General features: G+C 39.6%; 1 protein-coding gene and 1 long non-coding RNA gene across 2 annotated transcripts in view; one reads left to right on the top strand and one right to left on the bottom strand.

The window, feature by feature from the left end:
* Positions 1-4,123: 4,123 nt before the first annotated feature.
* The window catches only part of PIK3R1 (phosphoinositide-3-kinase regulatory subunit 1), a 57,244-nt gene continuing 34,363 nt past the window's right edge, over positions 4,124-27,004 (top strand). Inside the window, exon 1 of the mRNA XM_009272463.1 lies at positions 4,124-4,887. Coding sequence (XP_009270738.1) covers positions 4,554-4,887 — 334 coding nt within the window. The 5' untranslated portion in view covers positions 4,124-4,553. The remainder of the gene's footprint in view (positions 4,888-27,004) is intronic.
* LOC109279260 lies at positions 19,722-26,688 on the bottom strand. The gene is made up of 2 exons (XR_002086106.1): positions 25,964-26,688; positions 19,722-20,487 (listed from the first exon to the last, which is right to left on the bottom strand). It is a non-coding gene; the product is annotated as an uncharacterized LOC109279260 (long non-coding RNA).

Here is a 27,004-nt window from a genome sequence, read left to right as displayed (position 1 = left end):
GGAGAGAGGCTGCTCTGCGGCGGGGACCGCTGCCCGGGTGCACGTCGGTGCAGGACTCCCGGAGGGGTTAACTTGCCGGCCTCTTAACAGGATGGAGGCTCAGTTTGTACTGCCTTCCTAGGTTTTTTAATTATTATTGTTATTGTAATGATTTTTTCTGAAATGGTCTTGATGCTCCCCTGCCTTCTTCCATAGCTTTGCAGCCCATATAAAGTCTTTGAGATGTTTCAGAATGGGACATGCTTTACAGTGTCCACAGTGAGGTTAATGTACTACTTCTGTGTGTACGTATTTGAACTTGTTCGGCGGTAGAATCTCCACAGACTCTTTCCACACAGCGGTATACCACACAGTGGTATAAAGGTATGATAAGTATGCGTCTCCTTCTTCACGATATATCATGGACCTCACATTCTTGCAGAAAATAGTGTTCCAATGTGGTATTTAACTTGGTCATCTCCATCTGGAGAGCGGCAGCATGGTACTTCAGAGATAACTGCAGTTTGAGTTACAGGTGTGTAGACACCTAGTGGGGAGAAGAGTCAGTCTCCGAGCAAATTCCCTGCTTACACTTAAATTCTCTTTATTTCAGTGCCTCCCTAAGTATGTTAGTCTGCTCTTCTATTGACGAAGCTCATAATTGCAGTGGAAGGGAAGTTCGTGTTAGGCACTGTTTCCCTGGGGATTTTTGGAATAAGTATGAGAGAGATGGCGGTATGAGGAGATGTGGTTATTAAATGTGTTAATATAAAGGTGAAGAAAGTCTTTGCTGTCTTGTATAGGGGTGCTGTATCAGTAAGACACGTGCACCCCTCTGGTTGGGCTGGTAGTAACGTGGATTCGCAGAGTAGAAGTTTTCATTCTCAGTCACCAAAGGAATGCTAGCTAGTGTGGGAGGAAATGCTTGGGTACCAGTGGAGTGGGAGCCAGACATCATTTTTAATAGGGGGAGAAGGGGGGAGTGGAGGGGAAGCTTTCATGTCCCCTTCCTTTTCCACTTAAATTTACAAGAATGTCTTGCATCTTTCTGTGGAACTTTAAATTTTATAGCTGCTTAAATGCCCAACATAAACCATTCTGTTGAGAGACCAGAATTCTGCCTGAACTCAGGAGTCTTTCATTGGGATCAAGCTCTTAGACAGTAAATAAAAAACAAATGAGCATTTGATTCTCTTACAATATTTATTCCTCCTTTTCCATTCCACCGGCCAAATGGAAATCCAGTAATACATCATCTCAAATATAACAATGTTTCTTGCCTAAAGTGTTTGGTGGTTTTTTTTTCCCCTCTACTTAAGATGGTCTCTGAGCTATTTATTTAAGACTAATCGGCTTAAGTCAGTTTGAGTCAAAATGTCTGAGTGTAGAGACCATGTAACTTCACTTGGAGTAAAGGGAATTTGTTTATATGGGATCTTAACAGAGCAGTAAGTAAAGAACTGTCAAAGAGAGCTCTTTGGAGATGCTGCACTGTTACTGGGCTGGTGTGGAGAACCGGTGTCTGTCCCTGCGTTACGGCTGTCTGCAAGGTTCTTGGAGTCTGAGTCTTTCTCCATCCCCAAAGCTGACAGATAGTGAGAATAGAAAAAGGCATAAATCCAAGAAATTCAGCATGGCTCACCCACGGGAGTGTTTCCAGGTACACGAACCGTAGATCCGTTGGGAGATAGAACGCTGGGGACCTTGTGCTGAGGGCAGTCCTGAGGAGTGAGTATGAACCGGTACTGCAGCTCTGAGCCCCAGGGAAACTGGATTTAGGGAAGCTTTGCTACTGTAACTGCATTGAGTTGTTCTAATACGCAAGTAAATCAGACCTTTTGTCCTATCTGATTCAGGTTTTTGAGTTTTTAAAATATGCTTAAAAACTGTCATAAGCAGTTTTTATGTTGCTATAACATTTCCAGTTCTGTATTGTCAGACCAAGCATAAGAGACACAAGTACTCATTTTAAATATCTGGCCATAAAGTTGCTATGATACATTTGATAATAAAAGATCAGAGGAGTAGGTCAAGTCAGTTAAATTATGGAGTGTTTAGAAGACTTACTTCGTTGACTGCCAAAATGCCCATAGGCAGTAGGAGTGAAATGAGTAATTGTAGCAGAGCACTTGTTGAACCTTTCTTAAAAAGAAAATAAATATTTTGGACTATTTAATGTAGTCAAAGTGGTAATTTTCTAGCAGGTTTTGCTGTGCGTAGTTGGTTTTGATTGGAAACATTTAGATTAGCTCCAACACATAGATCTAAGGTGTGTAAGTGCATTTTGTTCCTTTGCTATGTGAAATGGGAGGAACCCATTCTTTTGAAAAGGCTTCTGTACAATTTAATTGATACTTGTGCTTTAGATTTGTTGCCTTTTTTTTTCCCTCTAGTTCTTGTCTGTATGCTGTCCTCTGGTAGAAGAGGCAAAATGAAGTATCAGTGAAACTCTCTTCACGTTCATTGCAAAGGCTGTGATGTTTGGTAGTGTGAGCTAAGCAGCATAGTTTGGTTTTTCAGAAGTGGCTGCAGGAATTTCTCATTAAAACTTTGGTGGGAGCTGGATGCCTAATCCACATGGATAGATTCGCAAGTTATTAAAATAAATACTTGTGTGTAGGCTTTTTGAAATGAGAAGTCTAATTCAGGCTCAGATAATTCTTTTCTACAGCAAAAACTGGTTGGAAGCGATGATAAGGAAGTTCTTCGAGAACTTAGAAGACCTTCTGTGTTCTGTTACAGCAGATGTTGCACAATAAGCTGTAGGGAATTATATTTAGATCTGATGGACTGAAGAGGAGCCACACACAAGTTAGGGATCAGGGTCATTCACTGGCAAAGGAAGCCCCTATACGTTCTTACAAACACTGTTTAGCTTGTCAGTTAGTCATGTTCCAGGGAATTGATGACTGAGACATTAGAGAAAATGGTGTGGAAAAGAGCAGTCAGAGGTTCCCTGTTGCAGCCCTGTCTACTGGTGTCCCTTTATAATGTAAAAGGAAGTGTTTGTCAAAAAAATCAGCTTTCTATACACTAAGTACCTAGTACACAGTCAATATTTTACCTACTGGTATTACAGAGCCCCCTCAGGTCTTTTTATTCAGCTGTAGTTTAGGAGTTTCAATGCAACTTTGAGAAGTTAGCACTTTCTGGTTCGTAGTGTAGCATTTCAAATTATGATTGGGCTTGCCTTTTTAAGTAGATGAAAATGAATAACAATTGAAATAATGTTTAGAAAACTTTCACTGTTGTATATGTCTTTAAGCTACTGTTTCCTAAACTGATTCTTTTTTAGTCATATTTTTCCTTTTTACTTTATGGTTGGGCAACCTTGAGTCAAATGTTCAGGCCTGTATTCTCTTGCCTTTAGTGTAATTTAAGCATACACCCTGATACTTTCCTCCTGCTAGCGCTGCTTAGGTGGTCTGGGTGTGCCTGTTTCAGTTGCTGATTGTTTTTCTAGTATTATACCATAAACACATTAAACATCTGGAAGATGGGGGGAGTGGGGAAGCCCCTCTTTTTAAGAAAACAGAAATATGGTACTCATCAAGTAAAAGCATTTTGGACTTTTTGGTTCTCCTGCAGATTATGAAAAGACCGCTCCCACCAGTAGGTTTTTGGAATATAGGCTTTGGGCTGGGGATTGTTGCCCATCCTCATGCTCTGCATAAACAGCAGGAGACTGAATACCCCAGTGGTAAGTGTCAGCACTAATTACAGTGAGCTCCTCCTCTGTCCTGGCAGACCTCTTGTGGGGAAGGGTTGTGGCCGTGTGTCTTCAGGGAGATAACATGTAAAATCTTGCTGCCAGGTTAAATATTGCACTACAGAGATAGCTCCAGGGCTTAGCCCTCTCATTCTGAGACTTCAGTAGCCATAAGCCACAGAGAAGGAAGCATGCCTCATACTGCAGGGGTGCAAATTTGGTTCAAGTAATTAGACATACATCCTTTATAAAAACACAAGTGTTAGCTGGCAGATTTTTTTGTGAGGTTGCCTTATTTTATTGTTATTTAGGGCTCTTTTGTGGGATACAACCTCTGCCAGGGTTGCAGAAAGCTTAAGTCATAAGTGGAATCCCAAGTTCACCATTGTCAAGAGAATTTGAAATGATTTCACCAGTTTTCTCTTCTCTTTCCAGGAGGAGCATGTGTGCAGAGTTCAGTGGCAGAATATTTAAGGTACATGGGCAATCTGTGGCAAGTACAAATGAAGAAGGTGTGACCAGCTACAAGAATCAGCTGAGCTTGAGTATGGAGACCCAGAAGTGCCAGCAAGCCCAGAAGAGGAACTAATTGGAAGAATATTGCTAGACATAGAAGAAGTGGAACACATACTTCTGCAACAATCATTGACTCAGAATAAATACATCAGTAAAAACATCAGCAGTGAAATGACAGATCCTGGTGCTTTTTGATTCTCTGGTGGATTTTATTACTTAGACATTGCTATTGACATTTTTATTATCCCATTTAATACATCTTGAATCTCTCTGTACATAAAAACATAACTGGACAATTGCATTTTCATACTGTTTGATAACACTTTTGAATGTTAAATCGTTTGCCAAGATGAGTGCCGAAGGATATCAATACAGAGCTTTATATGACTACAAAAAAGAGCGAGAAGAAGACATTGACTTGCACTTAGGGGATATATTAACTGTGAATAAAGGTACCTTACTAGCACTTGGATTCAGTGAAGGGGAAGAAGCAAAGCCTGAGGAAATTGGTTGGTTAAATGGCTTTAATGAAACCACAGGGGAGAGGGGGGATTTCCCAGGAACTTACGTAGAGTACATTGGAAGAAAAAAAATATCTCCCCCGACTCCAAAGCCTCGTCCTCCTCGACCCCTTCCTGTAGCACCAAGTCCTGCAAAAGTTGAAGCAGAGAGTGAGCAGCAAGGTCAGTACTGTTCTCAGAAGGCACGTGTTGCCCCCATGTTTTTCAGATATTTTTGTTTCGTAGACTTGTCTGTCTGTACATTTATGTGTATAACACCTGCTGATCAGCTTTTTTAGCACATGGCTCATTTCAGTCAATTAAGAATTGTTTCTACTTCAGAATATTTAGCTCACACTTTGTAGTTTCATGTGCTTTGTCTCAGGCACCACAGAGACCAATGACTTAGTGTGAGGTACATCTCACAGGTTGGAAAGCGTGCTTATAATTCACAATTGTAAAGACTTAAGTGGAGAACGAGCAGGGTAGCATTTATTTTAGGTTTCTAAGAAGCTGGTGGAAGTATTTCCCTCTGTGGTTCATCAAACTCACTATTGAGAAACTTCTTGGTGAATCCGACAGTACGAATTCCAAATAAACAGTATGTTCCTATCATAAATCCCTTGCTAACAGCAAAAAATATGTACTTTGTCATTGAGGTTTACCTGTGGCATTAAAGGTAAGAGCAGGTATTTAAAAATGAACAATGGAATGATGATAAAGAGAAATTCAGATTTAGCATTTTTTGGGGGTAGTGCATGCAGTAGAAAAAATAGCACTTATATAAACAAAGGAAGATATTTCCTTTGTTTAAACACAGGTTGCTTTATAACCTACATTTGCAACAGTGTATTGTGCAGAACTCAGAATTTGCTCAGAACTCTTCTGTTAATAGAAGAAAGAGTCTTTTCTCTTTTTTAATTGGAAAAACTTCAGGATAAAAAAAACCCAACACCCTTCCTCCAAGTGATTTGTCTCCTTTACCTACTGACATTCAGATACTTGGGTTTTACGTATCAACAAGCCAAGTCCATTTAGATTTTACATTGGTCTTTCACTTCTCAGAAGTCTAGAATGGCTTATATTGCTTCAACATCTAATACGTCTTAAACTGTCAGTGTTTCTAGCTGTAGGAAATACAAGTTGTACTATGTGATCCTGATTCTCACAGTGACAGCATAGTCCTGGATAGTAGCATCACCCTCTTGCCTCCATAGAAATGTTTGCAGCATCACTTGCAAGGTTGTGGTATCAGTTTATCAGCTTCCATCCCACTGTGCCTATTATGAGTTTATATTCAGCTATGCTGATAATCAACGAAGATATGAATGGAAATACAGAAAAATGTATGTGGCAACCAAGTGGAAACCTGGCAGAAGCATTTCTAGGTTGTTGGGGGCTTAATAAAGAGTAAATCTGAACTGTTTTATATAGCAATGTTCTTAAGCCCTCAAGAATTGCTTGCAAGTATATAATGCCTAGGTGTACATCATTGTTAGAATGAAGGTGGGGCAGATGGGGGTGTAGTGGCATTTTAGGTTATACTGTCCCTATTTCTAAAGTCCTCGAACTCTTAGCCTCTAGTGATTAGAATCTCACGGTTTCTCATTAGATTAATTCTGAAAATGGGGTATTTGCTTTTGAAAGAAAACACTATTACTTCTTTAATCATTCCTTGTATTGGATATTAATATGTGCTGATCAAGTAATGTGACTTTTTTTCTTAACCCACCTGCAGAGATGGTTGTCTCCATCATATGTAACTGCAGAATAAACATGGCTCTTTGGATAGACACCTCAATGCTGACAGGTCATTTTGAGAGGCAGAGGGTGGAAAGAAAATCTCATTCTTTACATGTGCATGCTTTGGTGAAGTAACCGGCATCCCAGACTTTGATGCATTTATTGCTTTAAACTTAAAATAGTGCTTTGTAACTTGCCTGGTCTCTGTACTCAAGCTTGCTTGATGCTCCTGTTCACAGCTCCACACTCTGAGCTGGCCACAGCTGTGTGCTGCGAAGTCCTGGTGTTAATCTTGCAGCTTCCGAGCCTGCCCCAGGACTGCGTTTGTAACAGACATTTATGGGAGTTTCGGCTGCTGGGAGTTACTCTGGGAAATTCTGCTGCAGATCTGGGGGGCTTTGCTTAAATGTAGGCTTTCTGCTTCCTCGGGATGAGACAGTGCCCCAAGCCTTAGTGACTAGATCTCTCCTAAACTGAAGTTTATTGCCTCTAGACAGAGTACTATTTGCATACAATGTATTTATTTTTAATAGCTTGGCACTGTGGGGATTTGAAACAAGAAAATGTGCTAATTTAACTGGGAATCTTAATCTCAAAGTCTACACACATGATCCTACCATGCTCCAAAATGTTTACGAATCAGCTTGCAATCCAGCGTTGTATTTTTCTGATTAAAAAAAAATAAGCTAAGTTCCCGTAACTCCTTTTGAATTAAAGATTTTAAGCTTTGTGTAAAAGGCTAGGCACCTTCAGTAATGCCCTAGGACCAGGGATCAGACCCCCCTCAACAGAATTAGGGGAAACACTGAAATTTGAACTCCAAATAGCTCAAGAGTTAGGTTTAATTACTTTTAAAATAATGTATGTTTACTTAAAAGAAATTGGGAAAAGTAGTAATAAGTGGTCTCTTTACAGATCTTTTTACTGTAAAGAACTAAGGCAGAGAGCGCTTTAAATCTTAGAAACAAATCTGGGAATGTTGCACTGAAAGAGTTTTATAATAAACAGAATGAAGGTAAAATTTTTAAGTGGGCAGAATGATACAAAAATGATATCTATGGTGAAACCAGAGGTGCAGGCAGAAATACAGTTCAGATAAAGAATAATGTAGCAATGTACGTTTGACTTCCAGGTGGCTTCACTATTTTTGTATATATGATTTGGTGCAGGGAATAGCACAGTTAATATTGTCCAGCAGCCAATGTAATGGGCAGTGGGCCAGAAGATTCTTCCCAGGATGGTACTTCTTCCTACACCTCTAGAGTGTATTTCAAATAAATTCATGTATAGTATGAAACTTGCTTGACCAAATACAGTCAAGTTTACATTTTCAGTACTTGATGATTTGAAACTGCTGTGGATCGAAATGACAAATTAATGGAGAACTGGAAGCAGACTTCTTAATGTACCTCAGTTATTTGCAATCCATATACTTTTTTCATTCTGTGAAGAGTCAGTTCTGTATGTACCTCTGTTGTGCATATGTTGAATAAGAATATCAGAAACTTAATTGGAGATTTTTAAAGACTATATATATTCATATGTGTTCTTTTAATTTTACTACATACATAGATTTATTTTTTTAAAGAAAATACTTTCTGATCATTTCAGTACTCTTTAATACTTAATTATTTATTCTGAATTTTTTTTTCCCTGGCCTTGTTAAGCTTGATCACTTGCTCACTGATGTCCAGATTGTTTTGTATTAGACCAAATTTGCAATGTTTAGGCACAATGCTACCAGTATTCAGAATGCTGCAGTACTCATACACAAATAATCATAGATATCTGAACAGACTTTGCAGTCAATGAGGCTAGTAACACGGGCAGAGTTGCTCATCAGGCAAGCGTTTTATGCAATCAGAGTCTTACTTATAAATAGGGAGCTCTTTAAATATTAAAAGCCAGTCTGAAAACAAATACAACTGCTGGTGGTCTCAGAATCTGTTAAAACATTCATTTATTTATTACAACACTTAAGTCAAATCTTTCCCCAGATTTTTATTTTATCCATGACCCATTTAAATTTCTAGAACCATTGGTCAAGACCAGAACTGGGTCGTCTTGACTGAAATTTTGGGACTGTTGCATTTTGCCCGTTTTCCCCTTACCTTTGTGAGTAAAGAAGTAGATTTAGTCTGAGTTTGTGGTTTGTTGGTTTTTTTTTTTATTGCATCTGAAAATATATGAAAATAAAGGGGCTACAAGAGCCCCAGGAAGTCTCTAGCACCTTTCAGTTTCAGGCCTGGTGCAGGTCAGGGCTATGGCAAGGCAAATTTAATCCCTGTTGCTGGTGTGAGGCTCTCACTGGCCCAACCTGCCTTTTCCCCAGGTTTCTTCTCCCACGAGGCAGGGGTGACTGGCTGCTGCTGGAAGGATCAAGGCACCTGCAACAGTGGAGACCCAGTATAGGGTCATCTTTATGCCCTCCACTAGACATCTGAAGTTTACATGAAGCAGTAAAGATTTGATATTAATTTTTTTTTTTTTGAATTGTTTTTTTTTTTAAATTGGAACTACATAGGGCTGGTTCCTCTCACTTAGCCCAGTCTTGCCCAACTCTTTGAAAATTAAAAGTGCCTAAGCTGTACTGAGTCCAGCTGAGTTTTGTGCACTTTGATTCAGCTCATCTGATACAGCTGCATACATTCAGAGTTGGTTCATACAGTATTGTTTCTCTACCTGGTTTGTGAAGGCTGATCTTAAGCGGACTTTGGAGCATAAAACTTTGATTGATCGACAGAAATACTTTCAGATTTAACTTGAGATGCTAAATTCCCACTTTGAAATGAAGGTCAGATTGCAGAAGGGCAGACCAGAACTTTACATTAATAATTTGTCTGTTTTGATGTTTTGGAGCTTCCTGTGACTTCCTGTCTAACTTGTGTATGTTGACACTTCATACCATTTCAGCTGAATTAGAGCCTAAAAATAATCCAAAGCTCTTCCTTCTTGTGATGAAACTATGACATAGATGTCTTAAAAAAAAAACAACCAAACTTTCTTTATGCTTTTCTCTTAGAACAGATACAGATCAGCAAATTAGACAGCTAATGACACGGAACATTTGGAAACTCACTCCTTTCAGAGACTAGGTTATGCAATGTCTGACAAAGATCCAGACTGACAGAGAGCATAAAACCATTTGTGCATGCTTGAACTGAATATGCTGTAGGATTTGTTTCTTTAATTTTGCTATAAAGCCAGTAGAACGATTGTGTTTCTGAAAATTATTTACATTTGTAAATTAGGGGACGTAAGAGTGAGCGGAATGCAGTGAGCCTGGAGCCTCCATTGGAAAGAAAACAGTCATCATCTCTCCTGATTTAGGCAAATGGAAAAAGGAAATTATGGGGTGAAGTGATGAGTCACTATCGCATTTGGTAAATGTATTTGCCATTCAATCCAGAGCCCTTGGATTCATTCTAAAAAGCTGGGTTTGAGTGTAAGCCTTTGTCCTGGTGCAGTCATCAGAACTGCCCTGCAGTCATGGACTTCACAAGTTGGTTGCTTTTGACTTGCACTGAGAAATGGGGCAGGTTCCTGCCAGAGAGCTTGTGGTCACATTTCTTGGTGTACAAGGCAAATTTCTAGCTGCCAGATGAGCGCATGCATCTGAAAACAATATTTTTGCCACCTGCTTTATCGCTAATGAAAATGAAGATTTTGCAAGCTGCATTAAAGTGAGGCAGAGCATTTTTTTCAGTGATAAAATCAGGATGATGGTAACTAAAAAAGTCTTCGTAAGCACCACAGAGAGCACAGGGATATGCTTGCAAGCACTAGTACAAATTGCACATTAACAGTGAACCTGGGCAAGTTCATGGTTGATGCATGGCCCCACCTGCTGGTAGAGGAGGAAGGAAGCAAGAGGGAGGAAGGAACTTCAAACCCAGCATCTTCCATGTTGTGTTTTAATAATAATAATAAGGATAAGAGTAAAAGTGAGAGAGAGCTTTTGAGAAGAATATTTTAATTGAGCAATTGATATTTCTGGGAAAAATACATTACTTGGGGCACACAGAACCCCGTTTTGATCCTCAGAGATGACCTCAGACCTGAAAAGGCTCGTGTGGCTGAAATGCATCTTTTTTTCCTCCCCAGCTGTATCAATTAGTCTAAAAAAATACTGCTTTTTGTTACACGTTGTGTTTTAAGAAACTGAAAGAATAAGACACTCCTATTTTGATGCTACAAGAAATACTTGCCTGTTTTGTATCGCACCAATTTTAATATGCCTTTCTATAGTTACAACAGTGGCATTATGTTGAGTGACTTTGCTTATCTTTCTTTAGCCTCCTGTAATACTGATTCAGTCTGTTAATACCTCCTGCTGACATGAATGCTCCTGGGGCAGATTTAAAACAAGGCAACGGTGAAGTAGCCTGCTCCTCTCCCTTTGAATCATCTTGATCTGCTCCTGTAGCTGTGATCCAGGAACATCTGAAAAAAATACTGGTTCTTACTTAGGCTTGCATATGATAACATCAGTTTGTGAGTTTCAGCAACACATGGTGCTAAGTCTTTGCCAAGAATGGATCATTCTGCACCCAGAGCAAATAACTGTGCCCACTTAAATAGTTGTGTGATGCCATATATGCATCCAGATTTTCTTGTGTGAAAGAACACAGGTGTTGTAACTGCAGCTGGCTGCGTACTCTTTCACATCTGCGTCCTGCTCCAAAGCTGCTTTCCGTAATGAACATCCATGAAATCAATCTGAAGGCTAGAATACAAAGAACTGCTTTATTTTCATAGCTAAGAATGACAAGGGGAATTACAGGATTTTAAAGAAATATTTATTTTAACTGGAGAAGGATTTTAAGTCCTGAGAATACTTTGGTGAGAATCTAGGTACTTACAAGAATTTAAAGAGAATTTTTGGCTTTAAAAAAAAAAAAGTAATAACCGTGGCTAATACATGGTAACTTCGGTTCATGCTTTCAGCAAAATACATGTCTAAAATACAATCCTATTTTGTGGTTTCACTAATAGAGATTTTTTTTTTTGCTTTTTTGTTATGTATTACATTTTTTGCACTTTGTTATAGAAATGCCTGCATCCTTGGACATTGCCTGAAGTCTTTTGGTAAAGTGTTAGCAGGTGTAACTTTTTGTACTAACTTGACTGCTTTTTGTTCAGTCTTCTATGAATGCTGTATGCAGCAGTCCACAAGAATGGCACCCAAACACTATTCTTTATTTTCACATATTGATCCACTTTATACAACAGTTTGCATGTAAGGCAGCATTTAAAAATAATACTTAAGCTGACAGCTTTTCAGGTAATAAGGATCTATAATCAAAATCTTCAGGACAGAGTTTCAAAAACATGTTACTGCCCTGAGCTAGGGAAAGATGAAATTGCACATGGTTTCTACACTTTAAAAATATCTTTTTAAGACTATCTTCTACTTCAAAACTACCATGTAAACTATGGCATGAATGATGAAAAAGGTCTTTAACAGTTCAGTTAGCTGTCAGACAATTTGCTTGTATAATCCACTGGATCTGTTTGTATACGCTTGGCATCATTTGCTGTGTTAGAGCATTTCCCAGAGGTTAATCTCTGAGTTTCTTCACTAGAGATTGTGGGTGTTGAGGGCAAGATGTGAGATGTACCCTTGGCAGGTCTGAACATACCCGTTTCCATTCATACTGGCCGATCACTTGGTGGTGTCTGGGATGGGAAGATGCTGCAGGAAGAGCAGTTACTTCTGGTCCACTCAGCTTCCAGAAGCTCTTGAGCAGCTATTGTATTTTTCAGTAAATAGGCAAGGCATAGATGAGGCTGATTCTTCTTGGTGGTTTCTTTGCCTTTTTTTTTTTTTTTAAATTGAGTTTCTGTATGTTGGAAAACCAAACAAAGTTAACTCTGCTTTCCTTTAAAGTTTTGATGCTTCCTTCTAAAAAACATGCACACTTAAAAATGTAAAAATACTGGCCAAAAGTCAAACTATTCTGCTTAGACACATCAGATCGGTGTAATTCAAAGGGTCTCTTCCTTGCTCTTTCTCCCCTGTGGGACTGGATTTGTTGGATGCGGCATATCCGAGCACTTCTATGCTGTAGCCTCCTGCTCACCAGCTGGGAAGGAAGGGAGAGTAGCGCAACCTGAGATCTGTAGTCCGAGGAGGGAATGCATCTCCCAGGAGGCATGGCTGCACCACTTTTGTATGTCTTGTTTACAGATACAACAGTGAAATTTATTTGTTGGGGTTAGGAGAGAAAACTTTAGTGCTGTCACTGATTTCTTCCTAGATCTCCTCATCCCACTTGGACAAGATTGGTAGGTAGCAGATAAGCATGGAGGATTATCCTTGGTGAAGAAACTTTTAAATGGCATCAGACGCTACAGACCCATGTTTTGGAGCATGTTACGGCATCTCCAGCAGTCTGTCTCAAAGGGAAGGCTTTTAGTTCGTGATGTTACCTTTTAATTTCCAAGCCCTCTTCCTAAGCTGTTCTTGGCTGGACGTAGACCAAAGTGCTTGAATTAGGGAATTAATGAAAGAAACCACTAATTACGCGCAGTGGTAGATAAGACGGTACATCTGTGTCTGGTTTCGTTATCTTTCTATCCAGGAACATTGCAGAAATAGCAGTTAAGGGCAAAGATTTGCAGTCCTTTTCCTACTTGCACATGGTGTTCAACCCTGTGACCACACATTCTAGTCCTCTATTGCTAATTCACAATTTTTCATGTACTGCACCTGGACGGATACACGAAAATGACTGTTACATTTATGAACTTAGGCTTGAATTGTCTCCTTGCTGAGACACAGCTGCTTGGCACAGGTGAGGAGCGACAGAGGCCATGGCAAAGCCCTTCATCATTTCCTGCTTTCCTCCTAGTTGACTGGTGCACGCTTGAGGGGCATCTGCCCTGCTGTGGTCTGCAACGGGCTGTGAGGCTCCAGGGCACTGTGGGGTGCAGCGAGGTGTGATCTGCTCCCATGGTCTTCCCATCTCCGCTGATTCATGGGTCTTCTGCGAGGGGTTGACGCTCTTTGAGAGGTCCCCTAGGATGCTCTTGGCTGACCAGGCTTTGTGCCTCTTACTGTAATACAGACTTTCATTCTTCATTAGATATTTATTGCACTGTTTGCAATATAGCCATTCCCTTGGGAGAAACATCAGAAAATGTCATCCCTTGACATTCTGAAGCAAGTTATTTTGGGTACTTTGGAGTCAAATCTGTACAGATGTTTGAGTATAATTTAGAATATATTCTTGCCAGTACAAATCTGCTCCATTGTTCTGAAGCCAGAATTGCGTAGCTAGTCGTTAGCCTACATAAGCAATTTTCTTATGGAGAGAAAGATTTAGGGAGGCCTTTTGTTCAAGTGCAAGACAGTTCTGAGAATAAAGGGTTTTTTAGTGGTACTTGCAATCTGGCCTGGTCAATAGAGAAAGTGTTAAGGAATGAATATTGAAAACAGCAAGTAGCAAAAATTTCATCTCAAATATCTGGAAAGAAAGGACCTCTGTTCACTCAGTGAGGGGTCCTCAAGGGCACAGAGGGATGAATGTTTTAATTCTTTTTGCTGTGCTGTATTTATAATGTATTACCATTGGTTGAAAGATTAGCTTGCATTCCCCACCGCTTTCATGTTTTTCTAACTTCCTCTTGGGTCAAACTTAGTGCTGACAACTCCAAAACCCTTCTGGTAGTTTGTGTAAGCTGCAGCCCCCTACGTGAATTGAGAGATTTTCACAATCCCGTTATTATCAGGACACTTTTTGGGGGTTATATTAAATCACTGGCTTAACAATGTTTACAACAGAGCAACTAGCATGAAGTCTTGCTTCTTTTGAGCAGCTTTCTGGCTTTTGGGAGAATTCTGACTGTCTGCTAGAGCAACATTTGGCATTCATCTGTGGTGCGTAATATTAATCATTGCTTTGGACTAACCTCATAGTGATAGTTAAAAGTCTCTTATATCTTCGATATTAAAACTTGCACTGAAAAGGATAGTGGGCTGTGGGTGCCTTCCCCAGTGATTTAAGATGCAGGACTTTTGAGTTGCATGTACAGTTTAGCAAAAAAGGGGAAGACAGTTACCAACTGTTACGCTTTTTCTCCAGATGTTTCCTCTAAGACAAATATCTAGGGTTTTATTATGACACAGTAAGAACACGCCAATAAGATGAGAATGGTTGGGGTTTTTTTTTTTGCTTTTCATTGTCTGTTTGATCTAAATAGCCAGTCAATCAAATCCTGTGGTCAATTGTCTGGTATTTTAGATGGAACATGCCCATGCTTGTTAATGTGAGCTGCTCTCTTCTAAACAGAGTATTCAAATGCTTTATTCAAAATCCTTTTGGATGCAAACTAAAAATAAGATGATTTTAAAGTACTGATGTTCTTGAAAATATTATACATGGTTGGGATTTTTTTTGTTTACTTAAAAGACTTGTTCATACAAGAAGCAGCAGGCTCCTCTTCTACTTTTCCTTAAATTGGTGGCAAAACCCATTCTGACTTCAGAAGGAACAGGATCAGACCTATAGTCAAAGTTTAGCAGCATTGGGACAAATCCCACAGTTCTTACTCTCACTTCTCTCAGACAAAATTCCCATCACCTTTAGGGTCTGGAGCACAAATGCTAGCTCTGTGCTGAAGAGATTCCAGTGTACCAGATTGCATATAATATGAATGTGCATGAAATACTACACGATAAACACTGATGTAAAGAACAGTGTCTGTCTGTCCTTTCACGGATTTTGAAGTCACAGAAGGGAAACACTGTTACGATCATTTCTTCTGGGGTGTTGGGCTAATGCAGGGCGTGGAATTTCACTCAGTAATTCCTGTATCAAGCTCATAACTTCTAGATAGATTTAAAGCGTGTTCCTAATTAGTCCAAACTCCTCCCTTTAGTACATATTTAATGTAGATGACTTAACTGTTTAGCCATTTGTATGTCCATTATACAGTAAGAATTGCAAATTTAGTAGTAGAAAGGTCTTCATTTGGGACACACACACGCATTTAATGGTATTTGGTGATGACAGTACAGAGATTATTTTCACCAAGTTATTTTCTTCCATTGTATTCAGTCCTCTTCACTAATGTATATGAAAAATTTACTCCATGCTGCTAGATACTTTGGCAAGCCTGTTTTTTTTCTTAGGGCTGCCTGTTTGAGTAACTAGTGTGACAGTAACGAGGGTTTTTTATAATTGAGGAAATTATATGGTGACAGTTTTAATTGTATATTCTGTTAATGTAACAAATTATTACATTTACAATAAATACAGCGTTTTATTACCTTCATGCATGTGCATATATACAGAGAATTATGCACTATAGTAGGAGAACGTTGCTAAGATTGCAAAACTATGCATCTGAAACTTGTGTTTGTACATGTAATTACACCTTCTTGTAGTGTATGCCATCTGATACAGTTTTTAATTACATAGTCGCCTGACCCTTTTTGCCGCTTATCCTTGCTTTGTTCATTGTCGAGGTCTTCACTGAATGGGAATTGCTTCATTCTGGTTGTTTAGTTTGTGGTCTTAAGCCACTTTTTCTTCACAGCCTTCAGGCTCCTCTCTGGAAACAGGTTTCTTCATTGCCTCTTCTGCTCTTTCCAGTGATGTGGCTGATAACCACATATTCATATTCACAAATACTAAGTCATCTTCTGCTCACTGTTGTGAGCAATGGTGGTATCATGATTCCTGTGAGGAATGAGGTAGACCAAAAAGACAATGAAAAAAATAACTACTGTTTTAAGATAGTTTAAGGTTGATCTCCTTGTAATAGAGAGGTCGTGGAAAAACACTTCAAAAAGCTGAATCTGGGAACAGAACTCTTAACTTAAAGAACTCTTAACTCTAACACTTGAATGTTCATTGAGATAACTAAAACCAGGAACCCGAACTGCATTAGGTTTCACAGTGTAGGGCTTTATTTGTCACAAGGAGCGAGTACCATCTGCTTACTCCACGGCTGGCTTCAGTTATTGAGTACTGGGTGTCCAAGACGATTTCTTGCAGAACAAATCTTCCTGGCATACCTCTGCCTGCATCGTCCAGCTTCAGCAGCTGGAATCCAAATATAAGCATCAAAAGCAAAAGAATTATTAGAATGTGAGTGCACAGATTCAACAGATGTGGTGACATAATTTACTGTTGTCTCACTTGTTTCCCGATTCTGAGAATTCAAAGTTCTCAGATTTCAAGTTCTCAGTACTTTGTTGTACATGTAAAGCATGTCTTGCAATAGAAATACGCATTTCAGGGATGTGCATGTTTTCAGTACTTTTTGCTTTGCGTTTTTATGGTGCATATCTAGTATGCACCATTTTTTTCCACTGTATTGTAGTTGTGATTCACAATGCAGGAATTTTTGCAAATGATGACATTATATAGTAAATTACAGCCCTTGAAACCTGATTTTAGTTTTCTAATACAAATCAGTAACTCGTTTACTTGAAAGATGTTTTTGCTAGCATCTTTATTCTGCCATGTTGCAAACTGCAACCTTATTTAATCAAGAGGTGTGGCAGTGCACCTTCATCCTAGTGTGACAAAGTTTTTGCCTGGATTACTCTGTTGCTAGCATCATACATTGCATTTCTCTTTTGGGAAATACTAGTTTAGAAAGTGGAAATCGAGGCAGCTTCAGTGTGGATGATAGATGGGTAATGGGGGAGGTATGAAAAATACTCTTGACACCTGGAATGGTTATTCATTAGCTTTCCAGACACACTAGAAACATGGGAAGAGTGTTCTGCTGTGGAGGAATCTGTGCTGTCTTGCAGCAGGCCTCTACACCAAGTTGAAGGATAGGCTTACTCCGTATGAAGTTGTCTGCACAACCTTTGTGTTTTTAGGTTTTTCATATTTTGTGTCTTCTAGATACCGATATGGAAATTGCAGGGTCATTGGGTTTGTATGTACAAATAAGACACAGGACTCTGAAGAATCATGGCATTTGATTTTTGAAAACCAAGAGTGTATGAATGCATGCTCCTATGAAAACCCTGAATTGCAAAAATCATTTGTAGTGGGCTACAGAGGCATTTGACAGATTACGTGCAAGTACATACATGTGTGTTTCATTATTTGATTGCCTTAGGAGACTGGTGTTTAAGTTGGCAGATCTATTTATTAAAAGCAAAGCTCTTTGGCTGGCAGGATTACAGAATGCCAGAAGGAGAAAGAGACCAAATGCTGAGAGAGAAAGAGAGAGAACATGTAATGTGCAGAAAACATGGGGAAGCTATAAAGCCAGCAGGAAAAAGTAGACTTAAATGTGGTTCCAATTTGTTCTATTGGGCTCAAGTTGATAGCCATGCAGAAGTAAAAGCATGAAGTTCCCTCATTTCAATATGAATTTAATGTTTTGGAAAATACAGAGTTCTCTGTCATGTTAAGTTTTGGTCACCTGTTCACAGCCTGTCAGAAATCTTTAATCCATGCTTATTTTCCTGACTCACATTAAAAAAAAAAAAACAAAACAGGTTGCTTTGAAGCTTTACAAAGCACTGTCAGACCATGGCATAAGTGGACACTCTAACAGTCTCTGAAACTTTGTTCTTAGTCTTTATTAGCTTGATGCAAGACTACAGTATTAACTCGCAGTATATGTTAAATTTCTGCATGTAATTTGGTGATATGTAATTTGTAGCTATTTTGGGGAAAGCAAAACAAAAACCAACCCAGTCTTAGTAGTTTAGAACTAAACTATCTTGCAAGGTTTTGGAAGCAGCAGCCAAACAAGTTGAATATGTGAGTCTAGAGAAGTCTACACCTGTGGCCTTGGACTTTCTTGCTCAAGTTGGGTCCCTTCGCAACCTCAGGCAACACTGATTAGAATATTCACTTGGTCCTTTGCATTTTTTATTCTTAGCTGAATGCCATTAGAATAACCAGCCACCTTGCTCTGTCTCCAAAGAGTTCTCAGTTTGAGAGCAAGGCTTGAAATGTGGGAAGCTGACTGATGTAGTGGAACACAAGAAAAAGAGAAGCAGAAGGGCTGGGTCCCCTGAGAGATCAAGAAATATGGCTGATTAGAATATTCACTTGGTCCTTTGCATTTTTTATTCTTAGCTGAATGCCATTAGAATAACCAGCCACCTTGCTCTGTCTCCAAAGAGTTCTCAGTTTGAGAGCAAGGCTTGAAATGTGGGAAGCTGACTGATGTAGTGGAACACAAGAAAAAGAGAAGCAGAAGGGCTGGGTCCCCTGAGAGATCAAGAAATATGGTATTTAAAAAAAACAAAACAAAAAAAAAAAAGCATTTTCGTTTTCCTTAAAACAAGGCCTAGGTTTAGATTGCTCATACCTGATTAGAATATTCACTTGGTCCTTTGCATTTTTTATTCTTAGCTGAATGCCATTAGAATAACCAGCCACCTTGCTCTGTCTCCAAAGAGTTCTCAGTTTGAGAGCAAGGCTTGAAATGTGGGAAGCTGACTGATGTAGTGGAACACAAGAAAAAGAGAAGCAGAAGGGCTGGGTCCCCTGAGAGATCAAGAAATATGGTATTTAAAAAAAAAACAAAACAAAAAAAAAAAAGCATTTTCGTTTTCCTTAAAACAAGGCCTAGGTTTAGATGATTGCTCATACTGATACCTCTAAAAGAGGCTATTAGTGGCACATTTACCATGAAATATTAGAACCCTTTGGGAGGTGGCAGGCTCCTGATTCGCAATTCTGAGTCCTGCAAGAATTAGGTACCTGGTGGTAGGGTAGCAGAGCTTAGGTGAGTTACACTAGCTGTCTGCTGCATCTACCATTTTTGAGGAGCTTTATCTTGTAAAAGCCTCAGTAAAGTTCTCTGAAGATGCCATGGCTGAGCTAATTAGGATACAAGTTTTTCCGGCTTCATGCACAAGTTTGGAGGGGTAAAATTAGAAGGAGAGATAGGTAGAAAGATGCTTGTCCGATGTAGCAGGCAGTTCATGTGAACTACGCTTAAAAATGGAGTCGTAAGCCTGTAAGAATCAGGTCAGTTTAAAATTAATGTATTCCTCTTCCTTCTGTTCTCGACAGGGAGCTGTTTTTTCGGAAGGATTCTCCATCTGGGAGTGAAGTGAGACATCCTTTCCCTTCTTGGCATGGCCCACATTTAAATAAATAAATAAATTCCTTTAAAAAGGTAAAATGAAATGAGAAAGAGGTGTTCCCTTCTAGTAGGGTCAAATAAAGGTAACTCTGGTTCTTTCTTTTGGCAAGATGACCAAGGGATTCCTCTGGAGCACAATAACAAAAACAGACATGTAAGACTTCCTTTTTTTCTCTTCCTCCCCCCCCCATCCCCAGTAGGATAGCAGGAAAACAACCAGGATATACCTGGCCTTTTGACAGAATAGCAGCCAATTCCCAGTCCTTGCTGGCCAGTGTGGAAGAGGGCTTACTCCTTCCAGCCAGCAGCCTTACAAACCTCCACCCATTTCTTAGTGAGTCATAGCTGGAAAACCTTTTCACATGTTTGATCATATCTTGTGCAAGTCAGGGATGTATTTTTACTCCTTTATTGCATCCTATAATCGACATTCTGAAACAACTGAGTGATTGTAGCTTTAAGCTCTGTTTGTACATATGTGGAAATAGAGATGGATGTATAGATAGATAGTGCCATTATATTTTCAGATATGGATGGGTTAGTTAGAAGACTAGCTAACTTTATTGGCAGGAGCAGGGTGGTGGAACAACTGTTTTGGGTTTTTTGTGTGTGAGACCTGTAGAAGCTCTGTACACTTGCAGCACTTAAATATTCAACAGAATAGTATTTTTTGGCATGCTCATTTATACACTCAGTACTCCCCTGAGTTCAGAGGCAGTCAACTTGAGCATTGATCCTGCTCCCCATGAATTTTCTATAGGGAAGTTGGAGAACGTCCACAGCACGTTCCCCTGTGCTGGAGTAGGCCAGTGTAGGGCAGCTGCCTGGTGGCAGAGGCAAGGAAGGGAAGCAGCAGGTCAGAGTACTTCTTGCTTGCCTCTTGAGTCTTTGTAGAGGACATAAAAAGAGCTTCTGCCTCCCCGGCTTCTTCCTTGGAAGAGCAGCTTTCATTTGATCCACCTGAGTTAAAAATCACAGGGGGAACATGTTGTCAGTTCTTAACTGGATGTGTATGTTTTTTTAGTTTGCACAGTCTCTCTGCAGTTTAGGCTTTCCAAGACCACTTACAAAATACTTTCTGCGGTTATTTCAGCCTCTTCTGCTCAGTCTCACTCCTTCACAACACACTGCTTGTTTTCAAGAGGGATACATTTTTCTTTGTTTTAGACCCCAAGAAACTCTTTAATGCTGTAGGGTTGCATGGAGGTTGCAAAAGGATTTCTCTGAGTTGAAGTGCTTAGAATTATGCTTGGGTTTTTTTAAAGAGAGAATTTGCCTCTTGCTTTTAGTCTCTTTGCAAATGAATACTCCCAATGCAGACTGAAATCCTGTTCCATACCTCCTTACCCTGACTTCAGTTAATGTTTGGCTTGCAGACGGTGATGTGAAAAGAGCCAGTTTTTCATGCTAGCTTTTCATTAGCACCATCTTTGTTGTTATTTTCAATTCTTTTTTTACACTTCCAATAAATAGATTTTGCACTATATGAATTTCTGCAATGCAGTATGGTAGACAGTACACAAATAAAAGTCTTTGTCCAGTTGCAGTTAGCCAGCCAGTTGAGACCCTGACTGCTTTGTAAAGGTCCATGAAATTCATTCACCACTTTAACTAAGTGCTAAGATGCTTAGCTAGATGCTAAGATCTAAATTAAAGTTACTTCAGCAGTGGAGTGTGAACAAACAGTCGTTTATGGAAAAGACGTCTTTAAGTTCATGTGTTAAGTACACGTACTTCATATTCTGTGACATCCTTTTTGTATAGTATCTTGATAGTGTGAAATATATTGGAATGAGAAATGAATGCTGACATTGCTATGCAGAGAAATCTCGACAGGTGTATGAGATGGGTGAAAAAATCTTATTACATACAGACTGAGAGTTTTCTTCTTCATCTGAAATTAAAGACGATAGTGGGATTAACTCTCTGTAGACCCAGTTCAGGAATTTCCTAATAATGTTGTTGTTTCTGTATCTATGTCAGATCAGCCCATGGCTTAATGGCTGTAAGGATTAACCCAGTTTTACTTTCTTATAAGAGTGCCTTTCAGCATTGCTGTATTTCTGTTACTACAGCTAGAGCCCTAAGCTTTTTCTTCCCTTTTTTTTTTTTTTAAGAGGAGGAAAAAGGCTTGATTTGAAATACATTAGTTTCCAGAATAAAAAAGCCCTTCTGATGCTGAACTGCTGTTACCATTGTTTGCATTTTTTTTTCTGGGTGACTGCTATACACTTATTATTTTTAACTTTCTGTGTACTTATAAATGTTTCCCATAATTCCCAAAAGATGAAGGAGCTGTTTTGGCTTTTATCTGTCAGCAGCTTCTGCCAGTGCTTTTATGTAAATCTTCTAGATCTAAACAACTTGACTTCTCAAGCACAGTAATACACAATATCTTTTTCTTGCAGTAGTGAAGTGCTTATTCTTTTCCTCTCTATTGCTTGCCTGTGGATAGTTTGAGGGGGATTTGTTGGCATTTTTTCCCCCATTAGTTTCTCCACAGCAAAAAGGTAGTAAAACAAAGTATTCTTTCAGAGCAAAACAACGTACTGTCCTGAATTTTTATGTATTGTGATTATTGAATAAAAAGAGTATGTTTTAAAATATGCTTCTCAGGCAGAGTTATTATCACAAACCAGTGATGGCCTTGTGTAAGAAACAAATCCATGGTACCAACAAAAAGGAAACAGCAGTAAGGAACAGGGGTCCTTTACAAGTGGGACAGGTCATTCTGGAGCGAGTTCCAGCATTCCCAGTATCTCACAGTGAATGTCCATCCAGCAGTCCTGTCTCGGTTACAAAGAGCATATGCTGCTGGAGCACCATTATTAACCATCACCATGGTTATGTGGAAAGGGAATTGAGGTTAGTAGTCTTGGTAGGTTAGGGCCAAACTACAGAAGAAAATACATGTCACTGCTTTTTAGGTAAAAACGGTTCCAGCACGGGAACTCACGTGATCTGTGAAGTTTTACCTGATGGAGTTCATTGAAATCATCTCACCATGACTCTCCACTAGCTGGCCAGAACTAAAATTTTCAAGTGCCTCTTGAGATGGACATCAGCATTCCTTCCCTTAAAAGACAGGCAGCTGTCTCTCTCTTATGTGACAAAGGTTTCCAGGAACAACCGAGTACGTTTTTCCTTCCCCACTTGCTAGGAAGAACTCGAGAACAAGTTGTGGAGCAAAGTACTCTTGCATGGGAAGCCGAGTTGAGCTAATAGAAAATTCAAGTTTGAAGGGGAAAGTAAACAGGAGAATATGAGCCTACTAGGTGACCATGTGTCCTTGTACAATCTAGATAATGCTCCAGGTAATAAATACCTCAACTCTCCAGCTGGGTTCTGTCGCTTGAGAGCACTAGGCTTTGTGTGCTGAAATGGGCAGAGTAATTTCATGGGAAGAATGCTATGTCATTATGTGGAAAGAGACGAAAGGAAGAACTCAGATTCAAATTGTACATGCAGTCTTAGTTCTTTGTTGTCTTAAGTTTTGAGTGCTTGACCTAGTGGTCTTGATGCTCTTCTAATGTAGTTTTCTTTATTTGTCTGTGTAGTATAGCAGGCATCAGACAGGGGGAGCTTTGCTGCTGATTGCTTGTAGAGTGACTGTAGTAAAATACCATGTAAATGTATTAACTTACATATAGTATCTTGAAAATAAATTATGCTTTTACTAGAGTTTCACTGTTCCTTTTTTAAAAAAAAGTCTAGAGTGCAGAAGTTAATAGAATATCATGGCTTTAATATCCTTGGGAAAGACGAGGTAGAGTTTGTGGGAAGGCAGCTGGCATCAATTCTAAGACATAGCTTAGTTAAACCTCCCTTACTGGTCTTATGATTTGTTTGTAGAGAACTATCACAAGTTTGTTCTGATTCTGATAAGGGCTTCTAGGTACTACTACTACTGCAATCTGGATATTTAATGACAACAATAACCCTGAAGGTTGCGCTGGGAACCTAATAAGTAGGTCACAAGGTGCAGCTGCCAGTGGAACATGCTGTTTGTCCTCACACCTGTGCTATCCACACTACACTTGAATATTCAGTGTCATATATTTTCCTTCTTGATATCATGTATGGTTTCATGTCAAACCACTGCCAGAAGCTGGAATGGTAAGTTTTTCATTGCCAGTTAATATCTCTGAGGAGAACTGAGCAGAATTACTCAAATTCTTGTAGAGCTCAGCTCTTTTCTAGCCCTGGAGCAGCAATCCTGAAGGAGGAGGAGGGAATATAACAAGCCCAACTTGAAAGAGTTAATGTTTTGCACTTCACTGGGTCCAGCTTCTTGGTTGACCCTGTCCTGTCCCTCCCTTACTGTCACCTCTGTCATCATCTCCTTGCTTGTAGAGATGCAGTAACTTGGTACCCACGCCACATTTTATCTCTCATCTTCTAATATCTCTGACTGAAAACTGCTGGCAGGGAACCTGCAGACATCAACAAGACACAAAAAATAGGTGTTGGCTTATTAAAATACTTTCTTTCTTCGTCCTCAGAATCACGCTCTGAGGATTGTACTGGCTCGTTCTGTTTAGAGACATTAACCTGCTCTTCTATTTAAAGTGATGCTCTAGGGACTGCGAGAACACTGCTACCCGCTGTGCTCCTGCACGTCACACAAGGCTTGGGGTGATCCGTGAGAATGAGGGGTGCGAGGAAATTAAGCATCAGTCTGCCATCACTGAGAAAAGCGTGGGAAGCCTCTAGCCACGCGCTGTGCTCCAGACCACTGGAAGGAGGTGAGACGCACGTCTCCCGGAGACCGGCAGTAACAAAGCCCCGGTGCCACCCTGCTTGGAGTTCAGCTCCAGTGGTGTCTGGCCTGGGCCCCCTCTGTGCTCCTCAGCTTATTGAGTGCTTTCATCTACTTAGAAGCAGAAGGCATCTTTTACTACATTCTTGCTTATTTCTTATTTTACTGTTTCTGCTTATCTCACAGCTCTTTGAAAGAACAGTTGAATAAGCAGGCTGTTTTCACATCTCTTCCTTGGGTTTTTTGGGGGGTTTCTTTTGCGAAACAGTTTATGCATTATGTATGGCATTACAATGCAGTGTACTGCGTGCCAGAATATTGCACTTAGTTAATATTTTTTTTTGTAAGCCTTGCAATTTTTCCTCAGAACAGGGCTGCTTGTTTCTCTAATTATGTTAATACTAATTGTAAATAGTTGCAGCCATTTCAAATCCTAAATTCAGTTCTAGTTTGAAAAGGAGTATTGCAAAAGCTCACCCACAGAGGGAAGCAGAATACTGTCTACAACAGTCTTAACGACAGGCTGCTTTTTAAAAATGATCTGTGCGTCAGTTGAAGCCAACAAAGAACATCTGTTGTCTTATTTATAGTTCCTATTTCTAAGAAGTATATTCTGTAGCAGATGAGAAAAGTCCCTGACAGCTCATAATTCATAAAGTTACTGAGGTTTAATCTGATAGAATATTATGTACAGAATTCCTTCCCAGTACAGACAGTATCACTTCCCTTTTAACAGATGGTAGAAATAGGGCTTTATGAAACGTTAAATTAATAGGTGTGAAACATGATTAGCAGCCACGATTAAAAGTATTAAAGTATTATAAAGGAATATAGTATTCAACGCTGTGTTGCTTGGTGGTTTTATTCTTCTGCTTATTTGTGCAGCTAAACTTCCCTCAAGCTAAACACCATCTTTTTTTTTCTTTCTCTCTGCACTTTAATTTTGTTTTGTCTTAGAGGAATTCTTTGTTGATTAATGCAGCAGCTCTGTGACAAACATTCATTTTTGTGTCAGAGAAGGGTGAAGAGACCCCAGGCTTCTTTTGGGAGAATTGGTACATTATACATTATGACTTTCTATATCAAATCAAAGCTTTGTTCCATCTAGTTCTGCCATCTATTGTTTATAGATTATTTTCTTGCGCTAATCTGTATTTGCCTGGGCTTGTTCCCCTTCTGTTCCCATAGTTGCCCCTATTCTCCTTAGCCCTGAGAGTGCAGCTGGTGCAACTTTATAAATGGGGATGAAGAGAGTAATTAGTTCTCCCAGCCCCGCAAACTTCCTGTGTAATCACTGTGCACATGATATTTTATCAATCAGATCATTGCTTGCATATATGTGCTGATAACCCTGGAAAGTATCTAGGCAAAGTATTTGACTTGTCTCAGTTACGGCATTGATTTATACAGGTGACTATGTCTTTTTCCACATATTATGTGTAGCCAGGATAAAATGAAGTAACACTCAGTTTTTATTCTGACTCTCCTAGATTCAGTGGGTTGGACTATAAATGGCCCAGTCATAATATACATACATTTGTCCTCCTGGAAAAATGACTGCCTGGCCTTATTCTGTTAAGTGCCACATATATTACAACAAGTTGTGTACATTTTTCTACAAAAGTCAGTTTGAAATGCCCCTTTTTCAAGCTTATAGGTGATGTTGTCAGTACCTACCTCACGCAGATGATTCTGGAAGTGCTGGCTTTGTGTTTTGGGTGGTGCGCTGGGACTGACTGGAGTTCAGAAGGTCATGCAGGTGAGAACTCCTGCAGTCATCATCCTTTGGAATAAGCCCCTTGGAAAAGTTCTTGTCACTCTGTACTACTGATGTAGGATCACAGCAGAAATATGGATGCTTTAAAAAGCTATTTGAAGTCCAGAAGCATATTAACAGAGTACTGTTTATCCATGAGGGTTAAATGTTGTCATTGAGATGCCCTGGGAAGGGTGTTCTGCTTTATTCAGGTGTTTCTCCATTGAAGACAAAGGAGAAAGAGGAGTGACAGCTGGTGTGATAAACCAGTTTTTCAGTACAGATCTGTATTTCCTTCTGTGGCTAAAATCTTCAGTGTACCATTAACAGAGAACATCTGAATGAAGTTGTCACTTCGTACTCTAGTTCATGCCCAACACCTACTGACCGATGGAAGAAGTAGACTGTGTTGGCCACATAGTACTGAAGGATTTTAGAATTGGCAGTATTTCAATCCAGCTTCCCAGTTGTACTCCAGTCATGTAAGGTCACCAGCAGGCATCATTTCCCTATTCCTTTTCATAGCTCTGGGGTCATTCATATCACAATAAATCTTGACTCACAGACATTTTTCTGCCTTCATAAAAATGGGCTTCTTGTGAGCCCAAAGGCTGATAGTGTTGGTGGGCCAGACCATTCCTTTTTCTAGTGCTGGGATAGTCTTCACCTCTCTTCATTTCTCCTGGATCTAGTCTCCTTTGACTGCCAAGGCTTCTGTGGTATTCTGAGTCTGCAGTCTGCCCGATTGACGACACCTGATAAAAATAAAAGACAAGTAATAGTAGACAGACTTATTAAGCCACTTGTAATGATGTGTCAAATTCACTGAATCTTAAATCTCTTTCATATTTTTCCATGAATAGTGCTGTCTTTTAAAAATCTTCTAATGAAACCAGTACTGGAGAAGGTGGTTGAGCGCTGAACAGCTCTTACTCCTGCTGCTTTCAGTGATGCTTTCAGTC

This window comes from Aptenodytes forsteri, unplaced genomic scaffold, assembly GCF_000699145.1.
Source record: "Aptenodytes forsteri isolate BGI_AS27 unplaced genomic scaffold, ASM69914v1 Scaffold92, whole genome shotgun sequence".
In the NCBI taxonomy this organism is placed as follows: domain Eukaryota; kingdom Metazoa; phylum Chordata; class Aves; order Sphenisciformes; family Spheniscidae; genus Aptenodytes; species Aptenodytes forsteri.
This window is presented reverse-complemented; position numbering and strand designations above follow the sequence as displayed.